This window comes from Oncorhynchus nerka, linkage group LG7 (genome assembly GCF_034236695.1).
Source record: "Oncorhynchus nerka isolate Pitt River linkage group LG7, Oner_Uvic_2.0, whole genome shotgun sequence".
Classification (NCBI taxonomy): Eukaryota; Metazoa; Chordata; class Actinopteri; order Salmoniformes; family Salmonidae; genus Oncorhynchus; species Oncorhynchus nerka.
Window position 1 is genome coordinate 77,525,451 of NC_088402.1, and position 24,076 is coordinate 77,549,526.

The 24,076-nt window shown below is 43.0% G+C and overlaps 1 protein-coding gene across 3 annotated transcripts in view; it reads left to right on the top strand.

Annotated features, from left to right (window-relative positions):
- Window positions 1–24,076, top strand: part of plekhg5b (pleckstrin homology domain containing, family G (with RhoGef domain) member 5b) — a 115,019-nt gene that overhangs the window by 28,159 nt on the left and 62,784 nt on the right. For all 3 annotated transcript variants that reach the window (XM_065020836.1, XM_029665093.2, XM_029665092.2), the window contains exon 2: window positions 10,490–10,566. In XM_065020836.1, the coding sequence (XP_064876908.1) occupies window positions 10,490–10,566 (77 nt within the window). The remainder of the gene's footprint in view (window positions 1–10,489; window positions 10,567–24,076) is intronic.

Consider the following 24,076-nt stretch of genomic DNA (forward strand, 5'->3'; position numbering starts at 1 on the left):
TTTTAACTTAATATAATACATCAATAAAATCAATTTAGTCTCAAATAAATAATGAAACATGTTCAATTTGGTTTAAATAATGCAAAAACAAAGTGTTGAAGGAGAAAGTAAAAGTGCAATATGTGCCATGTAAGAAAGCTAACATTTAAGTTCCTTGCTCAGAACATGAGAACATATGAAAGCTGGTGATTTCTTTTAACATGAGTTTTCAATATTCCCAGGTAAGAAGTTGTAGGTTGTTATTATAGGAATTATAGCACTTTCTCTCTACCATTTGTATTTCATATACCTTTGACTATTGGATGTTCTTATAGGCACTTTAGTATTAACAGTATAGTTAACGTCCTTCTCCTCGCCCCTACCTGGGCTCGAACCAGGAACACATCGACAACAGCCACCCTTGAAGCATCGTCACCCATCGCTCCACAAAAGCCACGGCCCTTGCAGAGCAAGGGGAACAACTACTCCAAGTCTCAGAGCGAGTGACGTCACCGATTGAAACGCTATTAGCGCGCACCCCGCTAACTGGCTAGCCATTTCGCATCGGTTACACCAGCCTAATCTCAGGAGTTGATAGGCTTGAAGTCATAAACAGCTCAATGCTTGAAGCATTGCGAAGAGCTGCTGGCAAAACGCACGAAAGTGCTGTTTGAATGAATGCGTACGAGCCTGCTGCTGCCTACCATCGCTCAGTCAGACTGCTCTATCAAATATCAAATCATAGACTTAATTATAACATCATAACACACTGAAATACGAGCCTTTGGTCATTAATATGGTCAAATCCGGAAACTATCATTTCGAAAACAAAACGTTTATTCTTTCAGTGAAATATGGAACTGTTCCGTATTTTATCCAACTGGTGGCATCCCTAAGTCTAAATATTGCTGTTACATTGTACAACCTTCAATGTTATGTCATAATTCTAATTCTAGCAAATTAGTTTGCAACAAGACAGGCGGCCCAAACTGTTGCATTTACCCAGACTGCGTGCAATGAACGCAAGAGAAGTGACACAATTTCACCTGGTTAATATTCCCTGCTAACCTGGATTTCTTTTAGCTAAATATGCAGGTTTAAAAATATATACTTCTGTGTATTGATTTTTAGGCATTGATGTTTATGGTTAGGTACAGTCGTGCAACGATTGTGCTTTTTTCGCAAATGCGCTTTTGTTAAATCATACCACGTTTTGGTGAAGTTGGCTCTCTTTTGTTAGGAAGAAATAGTCTTCACACAGTTCGCAACGAGCCAGGCGGCCCAAACTGCTGCATATACCCTGAATCTGTTGCAAGAGCAGTGACACAATTGCCCTAGTTAATTTCCCTAGGAATTAATGTTAGCAGGCAATATTAACTAAATATGCAGGTTTAAAAATATATACTTGTGTATTGATTTTAAGAAAGGCATTGATGTTTATGGTTAGGTACATGTTGGAGCAGCGACAGTCCTTTTTCGCGAATGCACACCGATTTATATGCAACGCAGGACATGCTAGTTAAACTAGTAATATCATCAACCGTGTGTAGTTAACCAGTGATTATGATTCTTTTTAACCTGTTGCTCCTACCCTCTACTTTTTTGAACATTTTGTTAAAAATCGCGCAACATTTCAGCGCCCTGCTACTCATGCCAGGAATATAGTACGTTCATATGGTTAGAATGTGTGGATAGGAAACCCTCGGACGTTTTTAAAACTGGTTAAATCACGACTGTGGCTATTACATAACGTGCGTTACATCGGAAAGCGCAGGAAAACCTGATCACAGAAAATGGAAATGAATATCCTTGCGCCACTTCAAGCAATTGTTAACAGTGAGCCGAATTAGATAAGACCGAGCATTCAACTCCCACAGCATCCCCATGTTGTCTAGAGTCTTGTGAATTGAATCATCATTGATTCTTGGTTGAACCGAAAGAGGGGCACGACTTACCTCCGGTCTCCGCCCAGATCATTCCGGAAGAGCTCTCTCCTGAAATTTTTTCCAAGACGACAGCTAATGATATTTACATCGCCTACGGATGATTTTTATCGCTTATTAACGTTTACTAATACCTAAAGTAGCATTACAAACGTATTTCGAAGTGTTTTGTGAAAGTTTATCGTCTACTTTTTGAATTTAAAAAATATGACGTTACGTTGTGAAATCGCTGTTTTTTTTTCGTTTATCACACAGTCTACATATAACGATATCTTGGCTTTATATGGCCCGATTTAATCGAAATAAAGACCCAATAGTGTTTATGGGACATCTAGGAGTGCCAACAAAGAAGATGGTGAAAGGTAATGACTGTTTTCTATTTTATTGTGCGGTTTGTGTAACGCCGAAATGCTAATTATTTTGTTTACGTCCCCTGCTGTGCTTTTCTGTTGTAGTGTATTGGTGCATGCTATCAGATAATAGCTTCTCATGCTGTCGCCGAAAAGCATTTTAAAAATCTGACTTGTTGCCTGGATTCACAACGAGTGTAGCTTTAATTTGATACCCTGCATATGTATTTTAATGAACTTTTGAGTTTTAACTAATACTATTAGCATTTAGCGTAGCACATTTGCATTTCCAGAGCTCTAGTTGGGACGCAAGCGTCCCAAGTAGAGGCAAGAGGTTAATAAGATAAGTTTAATGCTAGCTTGCAACTTACCTTTGCTTCTTACTGCATTCGCATAACAGGCAGGCTCCTTGTGGAGTGCAATGAGAGACAGGTGGTTAGAACGTTGGACTTGTAACTGGAAGGTTGCAAAAACGAATCCCCGAGCTGACAAGGTAAAAATCTGTCGTTCTGCCCCTGAACTAGGCAGTTAACCCACCGTTCCTAGGCCATCATTGAAAATAAGAATGTGATCTTAACTGACTTGCCTAGTTAAATAAAGATGAAATAAAGGTGTCCATTTTTTCTTTTTTAAAGCTGCCAAATTAATGTCCTAAAATACCGATTTACGATTGTTATGAAAACTTGAAATCGGCCGACCTCTAGTTAGAAGGCATAATATTAATGTTATTACTTAGCTTCGACTGGTGGAGGTACTGATGAACCTCGTCCAGATAAAGCATCAGGGGTGAAAACGTTGAATGAAAGAAAAGTTGAGCAAGGGGAAAAAATATAAAACGGTAATTCAAAAGTAAAAAACAAGTTTTGAGGGAGTGTGCAATTGGCATGCTGACTGCAGGAATGTCCACCATAGCTGTTGCCAGAGAATGTGATGTTCATTTCTCTACCATAAGCCGCTTCCACCGTTGTTTTACAGAATTTGGCAGTACGTCCAACACGCCTCACCAACCGCAGACCACATGTATGGCATCGTGTGGGCGAGTGGTTTGCTGATGTCAACGTTGTGAACAGAGTGCCCCATGGTGGAGGTGGGGTTATGATATTGGCAGGCATAAGCTACGGACAACGAACACAACTGCATTTTGTCGATGGCAATTTGAATGCACAAAAATACCTTGACGAGATCCTGAGGCCCTTTCGTTCGATCGGTTCGGTTGTGTGATGACCCTACCACTCTGTCTGCCGAATTCTTACAGTTTGCTCTTGTTTTCTTTAGTAGGATGTCTGTGGGCGGGGCTGGGAGGGTCGTCAGCGAAATGGGACACACCTGGGCTCAGGTTTTTGCCTGCCATACAAGTTCTGTTATACTCACAGACATCATTCAAACAGTTTTAGAAACTTCAGTGTTTTCTACCCAAATCTACTAATAATATGCATATCTTAGCTTCTGGGCCTGAGTAGCAAGCAGTTAACTCTGGGCACCTTATTCATCCAAGCTACTCAATACTTCCCCCCAAGCCATAAGAAGTTAAGTTGTTTTCTAGTGACTATTTGGATACAACCATAACAGTGGCGCGCTAATGTGGCGCGATTTCGCCTGGCATAGAACATTTGCTCAATTGTCAGGACATTGTTGTTCAGAGGTGCTAGCCAACAACACAGCTAACACAATCACTTCAAACTGAAGCTGGAAAGACTGCAAACTATATTGGCATGGGTGCCTTACACCCATGCCAATATATCCTCCAAACACCGGCATCTCTGGCATTATCACTTAAATGGCTCATTATACTGTAGGCCCTGGCTGCACCTCCCTGTAGAGAGAGCAAAGAAAAAGGCTGTACAAACTGAACCTGTTGTTTCTCTTAGTGTACATCAACTCATTGTCTGATATCACGTGAGTATGCATGCATGTGTGTGTGTGCATGTTTGTAAATGTTTTGGCTTAATCAGCAGTGCTGAGTTCTGGAATTCCTGTTCATCGTAGAGAGAGAAAGGGAAAAGGAGAAATATAGTGAGGGGGTCAGAGCAGACAGTGTGAGCTTGAGAGATTAAGGGGAAGACAGAGGATATAAGACGGTCCCATAGAAAGGGTATGTTATACAGATAAAGGGGTATCTAGCTATATAAAGGACAGACATGAACATCATAGGTGAGCGAGGGTGCTGAGTCAGAGATCCAGAAGCTGACGGTTCTGCAGTGCACTCTGAAATTTCCAAAGCATTGTTGCTGTAGGACTAGACAGGTGTAGTTTTAAGCAAAGTGCCCCTGAAGAGCGCCATAGTTCTGAAATGTTTTCTGTAGTTAGAAACGGAAAAGAAAAGCATTCCAGCAACATTATTTTAATCAAAGACAATTTGAACTCTTAGAAATTTAGCAAATTGATTCCACCCATATTGGCCATTTCAATTTATAGTATAATATCTAATAAATTGTATAATATCTAATAAATATAGTACCCAACATCCAATTTGGACATTTTTTGGGGTGTTCAATTCAAACTGGCAATAATAATCAAAATGACATACACTACCATTCAAAAGTTTGGGATCACTTAGACATTTCCTTGTTTTTGAAAGAAAAGCAAGAAGGCCAGCATCCAAGAGTCGCCTCTTCACTGTTGACATTGAGACTGCTGTTTTGCGGGTACTATTTAATGAAGCTGCCAGTTGAGGACTTGTGAGGCGTCTGTTTCTCAAACTAGACACTCAAATGTACTTGTCCTCTTGCTCAGCTGTGCACCGGCCTCCCACTGCTCTTTCTATTCTGGTTAGAAGCAGTTGGCACTGTTCTGTGAAGGGAGTACTACACAGCATTGTACGAGATCTTCAGTTTCTTGGCAATTTTTCGCATGTAATTGGCTTCATTTCTCAGAACAAGAATAGATTGACGAGTTTCAGAAAAAAGGTCTTTGTTTCTGGCCATTTTGAGCCTGTAATCGAACCCACAAATGCTGATGCTCCAGATACTCAAGTAGTCTAAAGAAGGTCAGTTTAATTGCTTCTTTAATCAGGGCTCTGAGATGGCTATCCCTATGGTGAAATGATCATGTATCATATGTGACAACCCTAATAAAATATTACAAGTATAAACCATTGTATGGTAGGTATGTTTTTCAATAAAAGTATTCAAATATATCTCTGTGTTGTGTGATTGGTGATATTTACCATCAACCCAACACCTTTGTAAAAAAAACTATACAGTGTGTGTGTTTGGGACTAGTACCATTGAAGACCATAACAGTGAAACGATTAGAACTTCTGTAGCCTAATGGTTTGCTTGTTCACCAGGAATGGTCTAACTAATCCAAACATTTTATTGAAAGGAATAAACCACACACACAGGCCGTTTCCTGGACACAGATGAAGTTTATGAGAAGGACAAAGCGAATTGCTTTCATGGAGGACTGGTTTGACATGTGAGGATGACCACCCAATTTATTTTAATCATTAGCAAAAGCTATTGGTGTTCTACCCAAAGTTGCAAAGAAAATGTTGTGACCCATTTTTAACAAACAGTTTGAGACCAGCAAAATGGATAAAAGGGTGTTGTGGGATCTAGTGGGCAATTTATATAGCATAAAAAACAACCTTCCCCCATATTCACAGTGAATACATTGCATGGTATGAAACAAGCATTTCCCTACACCCGCTTAACACGTGTATGTGACCAATGAAATTTGATTTGATACACCAAGCCGCAGCTTCATATTACTTGTCAAACATAGGACACTGATGCTGTAGACTGGCTGTTTGGGTGGGCTTGGTGTAGGGGGTCCGTGGGCAGCTATTGAGTGGGCTTGGTCTAGGGGGTCTGTGGGCAGCTATTGGGTGGGCTTGGGTGTAGGGGGTCCGTGGGCAGCTATTGAGTGGGCTTGGTCTAGGGGGTCTGTGGGCAGCTATTGGGTGGGCTTGGGTGTAGGGGGTCCGTGGGCAGCTATTGAGTGGGCTTGGTGTAGGGGGTCTGTGGGCAGCTATTGGGTGGGCTTGGGTGTAGGGGGTCCGTGGGCAGCTATTGAGTGGGCTTGGTGTAGGGGGTCCGTGGGCAGCTATCGGGTGGGCTTGGGTGTAGGGGGTCTGTGGGCAGCTATTGGGTGGGCTTGGGTGTAGGGGGTCCGGGGGCAGCTTTTGAGTGGGCTTTGTGTAGGGGGTCCGTGGGCAGCTATTGGGTGGGCTTGGGTGTAGGGGGTCCGTGGGCAGCTATTGACAACTTTTTTTGAATTCCTCATGTCTTACACATTGTTGAAGAATTTTTGTCCAAATTGGATGATGGGTATTATTATATTAATCATAATCAAATTAAAATGGCCAGTTTGGGTGCAATCAATTAGCTTATTTTCTCTCTGAGATCAAATGAAATTGAACAAAATAACATTACAGGAATGCTTATCTTATGTGTCTAACTACATAAATTATTTCAGAATAATCTGAGATGGTTGGTGCCGAAATCCTTTCTTTTGCTTTTTGAGGCGGAACATATAATGTATGCTGGAACGACCCGTATGCTAGATAGGCTATGTGTAATTGATCCTGATTGTATCCATAAAATGGAGATTATAAGAGAGCAGGAGAAACAGGCATCATTGTGGACAGGTCTGCTAATCTATGGTTCCTGGAAAGTTATTACAGTACAGCCTCTCTGTTAAACTCTTACACTCTTGTCAATCTGTCTCCCTCTTATGCCTGATGGGTTTACGATATGTTTTGACACATTTACTTAGTTTGCGTGTCTGTGTGTTTGACCTACAGTTGTAGTCGGAAGTTTACATACACCTTAGCCAAATACATTTAAACTCAGTTTCTCACAATTCCTGACATTTAATCCTGGTAAAAAAAATGTCTTCGGTCCGTTAGGATCACCACTTTTATTTTAAGAATGTAAAATGTCAGAATAATAGTAGAGAGAAGGATTTATTTACGCTTTTATTTCTTTCACCACATTCCCAGCGGGTCAGAAGTTTACATGCACTCAATTAGTATTTGGTAGCATTTATTTTAAATTTAACTTGGGTCAAACGTTTCGGGTAGCCTTCCACAAGCTTCCCACAATAAGTTGGGTGAATTTTGGCCCATTCCTCCTGACAGAGCTGGTGTAACGGAGTCAGGTTTTGTAGGCCTCCTTGCTCGCACATGCTTTTTCAGTTCTGCCCGACCCGCCCGTCAGGGCTTTGTGATGGCCACTCCAATGCCACAACATTGGAAGTATGCTTGGGGTCATTGTCCATTTGGAAGACCCACCAAGCTTTACCTTTCTGACTGATGTCTTGAGATTTTGCTTAAATATATCCACATAATTTGTCCTCCCTCATGATGCCATCTATTTTGTGAAGTGCACCAGTCCCTCCTGCAGCAAATCACCCACACAACATGATGCTGCCACCCCCGTGCTTCATGGTTGGGATGGTGTTCTTTGGCTTGCAAGCCTCCCCCGTTTCCCTCCAAACATAAAGATGGTCATTATGGCCAAACAGTTCTATTTTTGTTTCATCAGACCAGAGGACATTTTGTCCAAAAAGTCCCCATGTGCAGTTGCAAACGTTGTCTGGCTTTTTTTATGGTGGTTTTGGAGCAGTGGCTTCTTCCTTGCTGAGTGGCCATTCAGGTTATGTCGATATAGGACTCGTTTTACTGTGGATATAGATGCTTTTTACCTGTTTCCTCCATCTTCACAAGGTCCTTTGCTGTTGTTCTGGGATTGATTTCGAGGCAAGCAACACTGAGGCATGCATGAGAGCACCAGCTGTTCCGGACGACTGTGATCACGCTCTCTGTAGCCAACGTGAGTAAGACCTTTAAACAGGTCAACATACACAAGGCTGCGGGGCCAGACGGATTACCAGGACGTGTGCTCTGGGCATGTGCTGACCAACTGGCAGGTGTCTCACTGACATTTTCAACATGTCCCTGATTTGAGTCACCATAGTCCCTGTGCCCAAGAACACGAAGGAAACCTGCCTAAATGACTACAGACCCGTAGCACTCACGTCCGTAGCCATGAAGTGCTTTGAAAGGCTGGTAATGGCTCACATCAACACCATTATCCCAGAAACCCTAGACTCACTCCAATTTGCATACTGCCCAAACAGATCCACAGATGATGCAATCTCTATTGCACTCCACACTGCCCTTTCCCACTTGGACAAAAGAAACACCTATGTGAGAATGCTGTTCATTGACTACAGCTCAGCATTCAACACCATAGTACCCTCAAAGCTCATCACCAAGCTAAGGATCCTGGGACTAAACACCTCCCTCTGCAACTGGATCTTGGACTTCCTGACAGGCCGCCCCCAGGTGATGAGGGTAGGTAGCACCACATCTGCCACGCTGATCCTCAACACTGGAGCTCTCCAGGGGTGCTTGCTCAGTCCCCTTCTGTATTCCCAGGCACAACTCCAACACCCTCATTAAGTTTGCTGACGACACAACAGTGGTATGCCTGATCGCCGACAACAACAAGACAGCCTATAGGGAGGAGGTCAGAGACCTGGCCGGGTGGTGCCAGAATAACAACCTATCACTCAACGTAACCAAGACTAAGGAGATTGTGGACTACAGGAAAAGGAGCACCGAGCACGTTCCCATTCTCATCGACAGGGCTGTAGTGGAGCAGGTTGAGAGCTTCAAATTCCTTGGTGTCCACATCAACAACAAACTAGATAGGTCCAAACACACCAAGACAGTCGTGAAGAGGGCACGACAAAGCCTATTCCCCCTCAGGAAACTAAAAAGATTTGGCATGGGTCCTGAGATCCTCAAAAGGTTCTACAGCTGCAACATCGAGAGCATCCTGAGCATCACTGCCTGGAACTGCAATTGCTCGGCCTGAGACCGCAAAGCACTACAGAGGGTAGTGCGTACGGCCCAGTACATCACTGGGGCAAAGCTGCCTGCCATCCAGGACCTCTACACCAGGCGGTGTCAGAGGAAGGCCCTACAAATTGTCAAAGACCCCAGCCATAGACGGTTCTCTCTACTACCGCATGGCAAGCGGTACCGGAGTGCCAAGTCTAGGATAAAAAGGCTTCTCAACAGTTTTTACCCCCAAGCCATAAGACTCCTGAACATCTAACCAAATGGATACCTGGACTATTTGCATTGTGCCCCCAACCCAACCCCAACCCCTCTTTTTTACGCTGCTGCTACTCTCTGTTTATCTTATATGCATAGTCAATTTAACTATACATTCATGTACATACTACCTAAATGGCCTGACCAACCAGTTCTCCAGTACATTGGCTAACCGGGCTGTCTGCATTGTGTCCCACCACCCGCCAACCCCTCATTTTACGCTTCTGCTACTCCGTTCATCATGTATGCATAGTCACTTTAACGATACCTACATGTACATACTACCTCAATAAGCCTGACTAACAGGTGTCTGTATATAGCCTTACTATCCTTTTTTTTCAGATGTCTTTTTACTGTTTTATTTCTTTACTTACCTACACAAACACACACCTTCTTTTTCGCACCATTGGTTAGAGCCTGTAAGTAAGCATTTCACTGTAAGGTCTACTACACCTGTTGTTTTTGGCGCACGTGACATAAACTTTGATTTGATTTGCACTTTTCGCACCATAGTGCGTTCATCTCTAGGAGACGGAACACGTCTTCTTCCTGAGCGGTATGACTGCTGCGTGGTCCCATGGTGTTTATACTTTCATACTATTGTTTGCACAGATGAACGTGGTACCTTCAGGTGTTTGGAAATTGCTCCCAAGGATGAATCAGACTTGTGGAGATCTACAATTTTTTTTATGAGGTCTTGGCTGATTTCTTTTGATTTTCCCATGATGTCAAGCATAGAGGCACTGAGTTTGAAGATAGGCCTTGAAATACATCCACAGGTACACCTCCAATAGGCTAATTGACATTATTTGAGGCAATCAGAAGCTTCTAAAGCCATGACATAATTTTCTGGAATTTTCCAAGCTGTTTAAATGCACAGTCAACTTAGTGTATGTAAACTTCTGACCCACTGGAATTGTGATACAGTGAAATAATCTGTCTATAAGCGATTGTTGGAAAAATTACTTTTGTCATGCATAGTGTAGATGTCCTAACCGACTTGCCAAAACTATAGTTTGTTAACAAGATATTTGTGGCTTGGTTGAAAAACGAGTTTTAATGACTCCAACCTAAGTGTATGTAAACTTCCCGACTTCAACTGTATGTGGAGGTGTTTTTCTTATGGTCATTCCTCTGCTGTGTTCCAGATGAGAAGCCCGTTCAGGAGGAGGACTGGGTGGTGTGCCAGCACGCTGAATGCCCCGACCGTCGACGAGCCTCGAAGGTAATACACATCCTGGGATGGGCTGGTCTGTTTGAAGGCACTATAGCCCAAACCATGGTCAAATAAATCCAAGAACAGGCTACATGAGGTGCAGCTTGAGTCCATAAGACCCCCCCCCTTCGACGTAGCCAGACAGTATTGAAGCTCTCTATGGTGGGGCCCCTGTTACATACAACATGATCAGAGAGGAGCAGGGAGACCCCTTTTCTTCTGTTAGGTGTTAAAAGGGTGCAAGACGTGAGGCTGTGTCTGGCCACTAGACTGTGAAATGAATTTGAATTTTTCCTTTGAAGCCTTTCTGAAAAGTGGACCATAGCCAGGCGGCCAGATGAACCAAAGCAGTGTTTGTCTCCAAGCCTGGTTGCTCGCCACCCCCAAAAAAAAAAGTCCACGTCACTGTAGCCCTTTCTATCTGTATTAGCTATATTTTTCCCTCGGTATCTGTGACTGAGAGTAAGCAGCCCCTCCCTTTCACAAAAAATGGAAATGATGGACTGGAGTGAAAGAGGAGAAAATAAGAGAGAAGGGATGGAAAAGAGCACAAAGATAGAGGATGACGATATCACAGCACACACAAATAATAGTTATAGATAAGGCCAGTTATAGAAGCATATTATACAAAAAGTAGAATAAAGTGAAGTCACAAGTAGAGCTTAACCTGCAGTAGCCTCCAGGTCGCTCAGCCTCTTCAGCTTCACATGTTATTGAGCAGATCCTCCTCCCCCTCCTTTCCCTGATAGATCAAAGCACCACTCTTCTCTTCCCACACTCATGTTATAACAGGCGACAAGGCTCTTCTTCTGCAGGCCTTTTAGGATTTGTTTTGTAAAAGTTGAGCAAGAGAAAAGCCATGTACACAGTGGTTAAAGTGTCTACATTTATGTGTGTGTTGACCTGTGCACCGGGGGAGGCTGGGTGAAGTGTCTACATGTGTGTGTGTGTGTGTGTGTGTGTGTGTGTGTGTGTGTGTTGACCTGTGCACCGGGGGAGGCTGGGTGAAGTGTCTACATTGTGTGTGTGTGTGTTGACCTATGCACCGGGGGAGGCTGGGTGAAGTGTCTACATGTGTGTGTTGACCTGTGCACCGGGGGAGGCTGGGTGAAGTGTCTACATTGTGTGTGTGTGTGTGTTGAGCTGTGCACCGGGGGAGGCTGGGTGAAGTGTCTACATTGTGTGTGTGTTGACCTGTGCACCGGGGGAGACTGAGTGAAGTGTCTACATGTGTGTGTTGACCTGTGGGGAGGGGAGGCCGGTCAGACTGACACTACCTGTCTCCTTGGCTGAGGTCACAGGCTGACGTTATGTAAAGAGATTAGGATAAGGCCTGTTAGTTATGGGGAGGGGACTGGAATAGGAGGGGGAGGATTGAGAAGATGGCTGAGGACTGGGGGGGGGCTTGTTTTCAACTGCAAGCAACAGCTCAGCCTTGATCTCTTCTTTCTCTGACTTTTTCTGGCAGATTTCCATTGAATACCCTTAATTTGTCCAGTCAGCTGACAAAACTGTAACTGTCAGAGGATGGCACAGCAAAGCCTTGTTCCTTCACTTGTAACTTTTTTCCCCCCACACAAGTATTTATTAGGTATATAACAATTAGTTTAAAAATATATATATTTTTGGTAAATAAATATATCCATACACGCATGCATGCATGCATACATACACACACATACCTATATAGACATACATACTTTTTAAAGAATATACCTTTATTATTATTCCCCGCAAACCCTACCACCGATCCCCCAATTGAAGTAAACTAATGAACACTTCGGCTTTTACCTTCAATTTATACACATTTTACAGGCAGTCTATTTTACAATCGATAGTTTTGTTTGTTTTTAGTCCTTCCTCTATTTCTGATGTCCATCCAGTTTGATTTCTATGTGTAACTGTGCTATTTCACAAAAGTTCTGAACCTATATACATTTTACAGACCCCATATGTATTACATGTTTTATCTTGCTATTAGTCCCACCCTTCAGCTCCATTCAGCCTCTCCATTCTATCTCTAAACATCATCCATTTTGGATTTATATTTGCTATATATTTTTCGACTGTGCTGTGATGCTTCACGAACGAATTGAACCTTTCTATTCTCATAGCTTCTACAGATTTTAGCAAAAATGTTTATTTTTAATTTACAATGATGATTATATTATTGATTGATCGACTATGGCTTTTCAGATCACCTAGTATTGCTATCTGCAGCGTTAGTTTTAGGCAAATGTTGCAATTCTTCAGCCATTCCTGGACCTGTGACCAAAAACGAGCTACATATGGACAATACCAAAATAAATGATCTAATGACTCTGCCTCCTCACAGCAGAATCTGCAGAGCTGGGAAGATTGTAAATCCCTCATATATATATACACTGCTCAAAAAAATAAAGGGAACACTTAAACTTCACAATGTAACTCCAAGTCAATCACACTTCTGTGAAATCAAACTGTCCATTTAGGATGCAACACTGATTGACAATAAATTTCACATGCTGTTGTGCAAATGGAATAGACAACAGGTGGAAATTGTAGGCATTTAGCAAGACACCCCCAATAAAGGAGTGGTTCTGCAGGTGGGGACTACAGACCACTTCTCAGTTCCTATGCTTCCTGGCTGATGTTTTGGTCACTTTTGAATGCTGGCGGTGCTTTCACTCTAGTGGTAGCAAGAGACGGAGTCTACAACCCACACAAGTGGCTCAGGTAGTGCAGCTTATTCAGGATGGCACATCAATGCGAGATGTGGCAAGAAGGTTTGCTGTGTCTGTCAGCGTAGTGTCCAGAGCATGGAGGCACTACCAGGAGACAGGCCAGTCATAAGGTGAATGCACCAATTTGTAAGTCGCTCTGGATAAGAGCGTCTGCTAAATGACTTAAATGTAAAAATGTAAATCAGGAGACGTGGAGGAGGCCGTAGGGGGGCAACAACCAAGCAGCAGGATCGCTACCTCCGCCTTTGTGCAAGGAGGAGCACTGCCAGAGCCCTGCAAAATGACCTCCAGTAGGCCACAAATGTGTATGTTTCTGACCGTTTGAGCAGACAGACTCCATGAGGGTGGTATGAGGGTCCGACGTCCACAGGTGGGGGTTGTGCTTACAGCCCAACACCTTGCAGGACGTTTGGCATTTGCCAGAGAACACCAAGATTGGTAAATTCACCACTGGCGCCCTGTGCTCTTCACAGATTAAAGCAGGTTCACACTGAGCACATGTGACAGATGTAACAGTCTGGAGACGCCGTGGAGAACGTTTTGCTGCCTGCAACATCCTCCAGCATGACCGGTTTGGGGTGGGTCAGTCATGGTGTGGGGTGGCATTTCTTTGGGGGGCCGCACAGCTCTCCATGTGCTCGCCAGAGGTAGCCTGACTGCCATTGGGTACCGAGATGAGATCCTCAGACCCCTTGTGAGACCATATGCTGGTGCGGTTGACCCTGGGTTCCTCCTAATGCAAGACAATGCTAGACCTCATGTGGCTGGAGTGTGTCAGCAGTTCCTGCAAGAGGAAGGCATTGATGCTATGTACTGGCCCGCCCGTTCCCCAGACCTGAATCCAATTGCGCATATCTGGGACATCATGTCTCGCTCCATCCACCATCCATGCACCACAAGACTGTCCAGGAATTGGCGGATGCTTTAGTCCAGGTCTGGGAGGAGATCCCTCAGGAGACCATCCGCCACCTCATCAGGAGCATGCCCAGGCGTTGTAGGGAGGTCATGCAGGCATGTGGAGGGCCACACACATTACTGAGCCTAATTTTGACTTGTTTTAAGGACATTACATCAAAGTTGGATCAGCCTGTAGTGTGGTTTTCCACTTTTAATTTTGAGTGTGACTCCAAATCCAGACCTCCATGGGTTGATAAATTTGATTTCCATTGATAATTTTTGTGTGATTTATTTCTTATTAAAAGTATTTAATAAGAATATTTCATTCATTCAGATCTAGGATGTGTTATTTTAGTGTTCCCTTTATTTTTTTGAGCAGTGTATAACATTCTATTAGTTGCAAGAATTCTGTATAGTAAATTTGAAGTTTTGCATCCGGCGTTGTTTTGCGTATCAATTCATAAACCATGTGCCATGGAATGGGTACATCGAAAATCTCTTCCCAACTATTTTGCAATTTATATGGCACAGCTGTCAGTTTTTGGTCCTTAAATGAAATTGGTATATGTTTTTATTTATCACACTTTTCTTTAACCATTTATGTTCTTTAATACAGGGCCGACATACAAGTTCCTTACTTTTTTCCCCTTCTACTTGCCTCTTCCATTTTTGTGGTAATGCTGCAATGAATTGGTTGTAATTTTGGGTAGAGCACACATTTCCATATGTCTGTGTTAGCTGCATGTGTGACAACTCCACCAGTCCTATTTATGATATCATTCACAAAAATTATACATTTTTTTTTACATTTCTTTGAAATTTTTTAATTTTTTAAATCAATTAGTATATTTGAATTTAACCACTATTTGTTGTATTATTTGTTCTGTCTTTTCAGGTGGATTAAACTGAAATTGCAACCAACTTTCTAAGGCTTGTTTAAAAAAGAAAGATATTTTGGAGATTATTTCCTTTTCAAACAATCGAAAGTGGGCCGGTGTAATCTGAATAAAGGGGAAAAGGCCCTTCTTGAACATAGGATGAGACATTCATACCAATTTACTAGAGAACCAGTTTGGATTGTATTATAACTTTTGTATGACTGATGCCTTTAGTGAGAGGTCTAATGCATTAATATTTAATAATTTCCGCCCTCCAAAATCATATTCGTTATATAAATAGGCCCTTTTAATTTTATCTAGCTTGCCGTTCCAAATAAAATTGAATATTTTATGTTCATATAATTTAAAAAGCAGGACACTAGGTGTAGGCAAAACCATTAGCAAATAGGTCAACTGTTATATGACTAAAGATTTAATCAGGGTGATTTTTACACAAATAGACAGTTATTTTCCTTTCCATGGTAGCAAGATCTTATCTATTTTTGCTAACTTTCTATTAAAATTTATTGGAGTGAGAATTTCTTTCTTTTCGGATTTGTATACGGAGTATGTCCACATCTCTGTCAGACCATTTTATTGGTAAACTACATGGTAATGTAAAATTTGCTTTTTTTTTGTGGTCCAAAATTTAAAATATTTACTTATCATAATTTGGTTTTAATCCAGAGAGAATAGCAAAAGTATCTAGATCCTCTATGAGGATTTCACTGTTAGTCTACACCTGTTGTTTACCAAGCATGTGACAAATACAATTTGATTTGATTGTGTTTATGTTGTCTTCAGTTGGCAGACGGAGCAGCAGAGAAAGGACCATGAATCCAGTCTGTCTCCAGGCTGTGACAGGTCTGGTTTTAGACACCAGGGGTCACTAGTGAAGCAGCCTCATCTCTTGCTATTCTCTCTTGTTTCCTCTTTAATGGCCTGTATTGCACAAGCATTCGAGACATGATTTAGAGCATTTTAAATATACACTTTGTATTATATCCAATGTGGTTTTAAATAAACTTGTCAAAGAAGCCATTTGACTTACAACAGAAACATTAAACTTTATGAGTATTTAAAGGAGTTTGAACTGAGCTGCTTCTAGCAACAGTTCTATACACTGAAGTATCTTATCTTTTATGTCTCCATTCTGTTTGAGCATTCTAAGTCTTTATAGCTCTGGCTTTTGGTCTCACTGCATACTGTAGTATTTGATTAGTTCCCTTCTGCAGTAACTCCGATCCTCAGGCATTGTGTCTGTTCCAGTTGCAGCATTCACCTGTCCTGTTCACTGGATCAATCCAGGCTGTTCTGAGGTACTGGCAGTGCCTACTATAGCTGTCTACAAGTCGAGTCATCATCACATTATTCAACACTACCTGTACTGAGGTGTGCCTTAGATAACGCTTTAATGTGTTTCCATAGGGTTTGAACATGAATTTGAACCTTGTTGTAGGTATGTGACACCTCCCCTCGTTGTTATTTATTGTTACTACTTTTACTTTAGTTTATTTAGTAAATATTTTAACTCTTTTCTTAACAGCATTTTTGGTTAAGGGCTTGTAAGCATTTCACGGTAAGGGCTACACCTGTTGTATTCGGCACATGTGACAAAATCAAATTAGATTTTATCTGTGAATGTTTTTCAGGCCGATAGCTAGGCCTTAGCCCTAAATTAATACTGAACCGACTGACTGCTGTTAAGCAGCCCCAGTAGCAGTCTTGTTACGTACAGTAAGGAGATGAGGAGACCAGTCTGAGCTCGCTCTGGGACACAGGTCTCTCACATATACACCCCTCCCCCTCTCAGTCACTACGGGACAGGATCAGACAGGGCCCCTAAAGGTGTGGGTTCCCATGGCAATGTGCCCCACCTAGGACAAACAGCTGGAGGGAGGGAGGGATAATGGATGGATGGAAGGGGAAGAGAGGTGGGGCAGAGAGGAAGAGGAGGAGACAAGTTTCAATCAGCTGATTTACTTTTTTGTTTTCTTGCTCTTATTTTTTTTCCTAATTTCTTCTTTGTTTTGTTTCATTGGTATTGGTTTCACTTGGTGGGTTTCCATATTTCTTCCTGTCCCTTGTGTATCTATTTAATGACTACTTCTCTGAGGTTGTTTTCTATGGATGTAATATTATCCACGCGTTAAAGCTACTTACTAATGAAACAACCCCTGCAGCTTCCAGCAGAATTTATGATTTAAATAATTGTCAAAAGCCACTGTCAGCAATTCAACACTTCGATCTACACTGAGTATACCAAACTGGCACCTATGATCATATCCTGTTCAAAGGCACTTATATCTTTTATCTTGCCCTTTCACACTCTGAATGGCACACATACTGTACGCAATCCATGTCTCGAGGCTTAAAAGGTCTCCTCCCCTTCATCTACACTGATGGAAAGGGCAGGTGTTCTTAATGTTTTGTACACTCAGTGTATTTAGCGAGACTGAAACCCAGGAATTGAACCTCTATTTCCAGGTACAGCATTCACTCTAAGTTTGGTGTAGTTCTCTAGGTTTGGTAAGTTAGTCACGTACAGAGGTGTTAAGCTGTCCGTACTGGGGTACATAATGATGCTTCCCTGGCCTGCTTGGCTCTCTTCAGGCAAGAGTCTGGCTGTAGCCTCATGGATGGATTAGAGGACTATTTAAAGCAGCTGTGCTCATCCCTTTAATGTTCATCCTGCCCTTTCTCCTTCTTTCCTTGTCTTTTTTTTGTTCTGGGATAATGAGGAACACAGTCTGTTTGAAAAGGTCTTGGACCCGAGGGGATCAGCCAACACTGGAGCATGATTTATAGATGTACTCTGAATAATGGGAAGTGGAATTATCTAGCACTGTGTGTGAGGGCATAAGCACGTGTGTGTGTGTATAGGCATACCCATGTGCAAACCCTTTCATATCCATTTGAAAGTAGCCCAATATTCTACGTGCTTAGAGTACTGTGTCCTGGCTGTCTCGGGCTGTTGATTTGTGAATACACACATACTTCTACCATCCCGTTGGTCACTCCACTATGGTGATTCATATCACTTGGGGCATTCAAATGTCTGAGTACGTCACTCTTGATTGTCATCCGTATATTCCTCACAGCTTGTATTGCCGTTATATAACAAGCACCAAAATCGATATAGCTTAAGTAGACAAGTTAATGAGTCGAAATGAGAGAGCACAGAGTCTCCTAGGGGTTCCTGAGAAGGAAGGATGACCTCAGTTTCTGTGTAAGAGCCCAGAGGAAAGTTTTCCCTGTATGAGAAGTCAGATACTTTGTCCCTTATGGCACCCTATTCCCTATTTAGTGCACTACTTTTGACTACGGCCCATATGGGTCTTTTCAAAAGTAGTGCACTACATAGGGAATAGGGTGCCAATTGGGACTGTGCCAGAATAACTGCTGCTGGCATGGGTGGGCTCTGCTGTGGTGGGACTGTGATGTTAGACTCTCAAGCAGGATTTGGCCATTGGGATTGCAAGGCTAATGGTTTTTCAATGTGAAGTACATAGAGAAAGTTAAGTGCGGGGTCTTTGATATGCCTGTTAGACTGGCACTTCAATCATCTTTACAGGGAAACCAATAACGCTAACGATAGCTTTTACATTCATTTCATCCCATTTTCTTTTTTTACCGGACGTGATTTATGGAAATGTTTGGGGTAACAGAATGTAAGTATTTAAACGTCATAGGCTACATCTCACTTATGTGACACTGTAGTATGGTTGAATTGGCTGAGGACAGGAAAGCATTTGCTATCTATGAAGTGATTTCATCCCATAAAGTGCAGGCTATAAGCTCCTCAATGACAAGAATAATAGTTAAGGTATTTAAAATGTGCTGTATCGTATTTTGCACGCCAGTGGATATACTACTTCAGGTAGCATTACTGTATGATAATTCACTTATCTTAATCGTTGTTGTGTACATTATGAACACAGGCATGTACACAGAGGGCGATTTGGGTAAAAACTGGTGGAGGCTATAGCCAATCATGAAGCAGTGGCTGAAGTGCGACCTTGTACATCCGTACAGGATCATCCAGGATGAGTATAATAATAATTTATAGGCATACCTGTGTAGTCTGAGGTTGTAAGGAGAGGCCTTTGCGGTCTGTTTTGGTAAAGGACAGTGTAGAGAAGGGTTGGGCAATCTCATTTTACCCTGCAAGGCAAAGCAGTTACACAGCTGATTCAACTAATAAAGTATTCATTGAAGACTGAGTAGTTGTATAGGTGTGTGTGATAAAGTTGAGCCCTATAGATAAGCCCTAATGGGATAAATGGTGGGTCCCCCTGCTTGAGGTAAAGTCCCAGTGTTAGTCTGCAGCAGACCTAGAATCATAGTCAGCCTCAGAAACAAGCTACAACAAGATTTTCACTCCACAGAACTCCATTGCACAGTCATCACCTATGAGCCAATCACAGAGCTTGTTATACTGTACTTTTCCATGACTCTTTTGAAGTGGTTATAGTGAATGAAGGGGGTGTTTTCAAAGTAGTCCCAGGGACCATCAGAATACTGCTGAAAATATTTGCATCTCGTTCTCAGTGACAGTGTCAGGTTTCTATTGAAGTGTGTTTTTCTTGAAATTCTTTAGAAAGTGACTAGAACTCTGACATCAGAAGTCAGGGATGGGCAACTTTGATTTTAAATTTTAAAAATATATATTAATGAACCTTTAACTATGCAAGTCAGTTACATTTACATTTACATTTAAGTCATTTAGCAGACGCTCTTATCCAGAGCGTCTTACAAATTGGTGCATTCACCTTATGACATCCGGTGGAACAGCCACTTTACAATAGTGCATCTAAATCTTTTAAGGGGGGTGAGAAGGATTACTTTATCCTATCCTAGGTATTCCTTAAAGAGGTGGGGTTTCAGGTGTCTCCGGAAGGTGGTGATTGACTCCGCTGTCCTGGCGTCGTGAGGGAGTTTGTTCCACCATTGGGGGGCCAGAGCAGCGAACAGTTTTGACTGGGCTGAGCGGGAACTGTACTTCCTCAGTGGTAGGGAGGCGAGCAGGCCAGAGGTGGATGAACGCAGTGCCCTTGTTTGGGTGTAGGGCCTGATCAGAGCCTGGAGGTACAGTGCCGTTCCCCTCACAGCTCCGTAGGCAAGCACCATGGTCTTGTAGCGGATGCGAGCTTCAACTGGAAGCCAGTGGAGAGAGCGGAGGAGCGGGGTGACGTGAGAGAACTTGGGAAGGTTGAACACCAGACGGGCTGCGGCGTTCTGGATGAGTTGTAGGGGTTTAATGGCACAGGCAGGGAGCCCAGCCAACAGCGAGTTGCAGTAATCCAGACGGGAGATGACAAGTGCCTGGATTAGGACCTGCGCCGCTTCCTGTGTGAGGCAGGGTCGTACTCTGCGGATGTTGTAGAGCATGAACCTACAGGAACGGGCCACCGCCTTGATGTTAGTTGAGAACGACAGGGTGTTGTCCAGGATCACGCCAAGGTTCTTAGCGCTCTGGGAGGAGGACACAATGGAGTTGTCAACCGTGATGGCGAGATCATGGAACGGGCAGTCCTTCCCGGGAGGAAGAGCAGCTCCGTCTTGCCGAGGTTCAGCTTGAGGTGGTGATCCGTCATCCACACTGATATGTCTGCCAGACATGCAGAGATGCGATTCGCCACCTGGTCATCAGAAGGGGAAAGGAGAAGATTAATTGTGTGTCGTCTGCATAGCAATGATAGGAGAGACCATGTGAGGTTATGACAGAGCCAAGTGACTTGGTGTATAGCGAGAATAGGAGAGGGCCTAGAACAGAGCCCTGGGGGACACCAGTGGTGAGAGCACGTGGTGAGGAGACAGATTCTCGCCACGCCACCTGGTAGGAGCGACCTGTCAGGTAGGACGCAATCCAAGCGTGGGCCGCGCCGGAGATGCCCAACTCGGAGAGGGTGGAGAGGAGGATCTGATGGTTCACAGTATCGAAGGCAGCCGATAGGTCTAGAAGGATGAGAGCAGAGGAGAGAGAGTTAGCTTTAGCAGTGCGGAGCGCCTCCGTGATACAGAGAAGAGCAGTCTCAGTTGAATGACTAGTCTTGAAACCTGACTGATTTGGATCAAGAAGGTCATTCTGAGAGAGATAGCGGGAGAGCTGGCCAAGGACGGCACGTTCAAGAGTTAAGAACACATTCTTATTTACAATGATGGCCTACCCGGGAACAGTGGGTTAACTGACTTGGTCAGGGGCAGAATGACAGGTTTTTACCTTGTCAGCTCGGGGATTCTATCCAGCAACCTTACTGGCCCAATGCGCTAACCACTAGGCTACCTGCCGCCTCTTTGATGGGGGTGGGGGCCACAAAAAATCTGAACCCACATCCATCCTATGTGATGTAGAGAAAATGTTGCATTTTTAAAGCAAGTTTGCTGGCAATTCTACACATTTTGCCATGGGGCGAAAAAGATTTAGCCATTTTAGAACTCATTTCATGCAATTCTACTCAGTTCAACATGGGGCAGAGAGGAAAATTAGCTGTTATTTTAATGTAATATGAGTGAGACTGACGAACAAAATCAATTGAGGCTCCATGGCCGGTAATTCGACCATGATAACAAGTTTATATAGCTTATATATATATATAAAGTTTATATATATAGTTAGTCACTCAATTATCCATGTCAGTTATCTGTGACTGACATAACGAGGGAAAACTGCTGATGCACAACCACATTTTAAAAATGCACCTTGTGAATTCTACTATTCTAACCCCTTAAGAATTCAAATAACAGCTAATCAAGCTATGAAGACAGTTATCAGATTGAAATTAGTCTGCTGCTCTTCCTGGAGAGATTTACCTTGATTAGTAGTAGACTTGTGTACTAACGTCACATAAAATTTAATTGCAATGCAGAAAAGAAAAGACATGGCCCTGTATGTTGGTGTATAGAAACTAGGCCCAAGGCATTTGTTTTGCATCCAACATGTAGTGTGATGCGTGCCGATCGGTAAATGTCTTGTCAGGAAGGTATTCAGAACCAGAAGGAGGTCCCTGTGACGATGGTGACGTCAACCCTAGGCCCCATGGGTCTCTTTGACAGGAAGCAGACGGCACAATAACAGGAAGAGGGCACCTGACCGACCGACACTCCAATGGAAATGGCCTTGGGCTGAAAGGGAGTCCGGGACAACCAATATAACTGCCTACTTCAAAGACTTTTAAAACGAGGCCCCCAGTGGCGAGATGATGGGTTGAAACAACATAAATCCAAGTCCCTCCTCGCATGCAAGGCTCTGCTCTTCTTCATGGCAAACCAAACTAAAAGCCTGTATAATTGTTGGTTTGGACTGATTTCTGAGGGAGGGAGTCTACAGGGTGGCTGAAGCTAATGAACTCTTTAAGAATGACTGTCTGTCTGTGTGACGGCCTGTCTGCTTTCAATTAGGAGGAACAGTGCGCTAGATTGTCTCCCAAATCCAAAACATGTTATTATCGCGGATAAGATGAGTAATAGTAGGCAAATCTTTAAGTTGAATTAACTCACAAACTAAACTAACAACCCCTGGAACTTCCAACATAATTCATGATGAAATAATTAGGCAATATTTCTCCTTTTGTCACCCTTCTCGCTCTCTCTGTACTTTCTACATACCTTTTTGCTCTGTTTTATCTCTTTTTGTTTTGATATGTGTCCATCTCTTGAACTCTCCTTGTGAGAATTTCTGGGCTTCTAGGTCAGGGAGGCTTTAATGCCAAGGTCAGGCATCAAGGGAAGGTCTCCTCTATACACAGTACACACTCCCCCTCTCCTCCCCAACAATGGCATTGCCACTAGAGACTAATCCTTCAGGGTAATTGCCTGACTGCCACTCCCTCTTTTTAAATATAGACTGCTGTAATTGAGGTTGGCAACAGGGGGTGGTGGGGCGGGCAGAGGGGTGGGCGGGGCACCAGTACTTCGACTTGTTTTGAACAGGTGAGATTAGAGGGAACAGAGGAGAGATGAGTTTGGCTTTCCAACCGAACAGAACAGACCCCTCCCCAAACTGTGCCTCCATCCATGGAGTCCTGAATCGTTTTTCTGAGCTGGTTAATTGAGGACTTAAATGAGGCTCATATAGTAGGCTTAGGTTTAATGACAAAACAGAGAGCAGTGTACTGGCCCATGTTTGTGGACAGGACAGCGCTGTAGACCCAGCGAAGACATGGGGATGAAGAAGGCAGTAGTGTCTGATTATTACAGCCACCAGCAGTTTTAACAGTATTGAGGTTAATGTCCTTGTATGGGAGGCTCCTAGGTTAAGATTATTCCAAAACCATGTTTTCAAGATTGAAATCATATAAGAAACTGTTTATTTAATTTTTTATCTGAAAATTAAACAAGTTCAGTTCTTCAACACTTCTCACACATTTCCTCCCATTGATAAGAACTAATTTTACTACATAGGCGCAAACCACTAAACACCTCCCCCACTTATTTTCCTGTCAGCGCTTTTTAAAGCACATCTATTCCGTCCTCTGACCTTGTGACACAGAGGTCAGGAGTCAAACACAGGGACAAATTGGAGCTGAATACGGAGCAAGATAGACAAGGGTAGAGAGAACCATATAAATAGTGGGAATGCAGTTCTGGTAATTCCTTTTCTGTGACGAGAAGCAGTGACAAATCTGACTAACTTATATTACAGGCTCCTGGGGGGGGGGGGGGTTGATGGGTCTTGTGCTTGTAGGTCTGTGACTGGCTAGGCTGAGGCTCAGAGGCTGACGGTGGTGTAATGTGCGTCGGGGGGGGGATTCGTAAATACAGCAGAGGCAGCAGCAGCTCACATGCTCATTCTGGGTGATTTTTCACGAAACTAGAACAAAACAGGACCATTTTGCAGATTTTCATGAAATTGAATCCATAGAAGGGACCTTTGGAAGGATTGTTGACAAATATTTGACATGTTGACATTTTGTATCTTAAAGTATCATTGAGAAACACTTTGGGAGGGGTCTGGTGGTCCTCCCGCAGAATATTTTGGGGCATGTAAATTCATTTTTACACAATCCAATATGTTGTCTC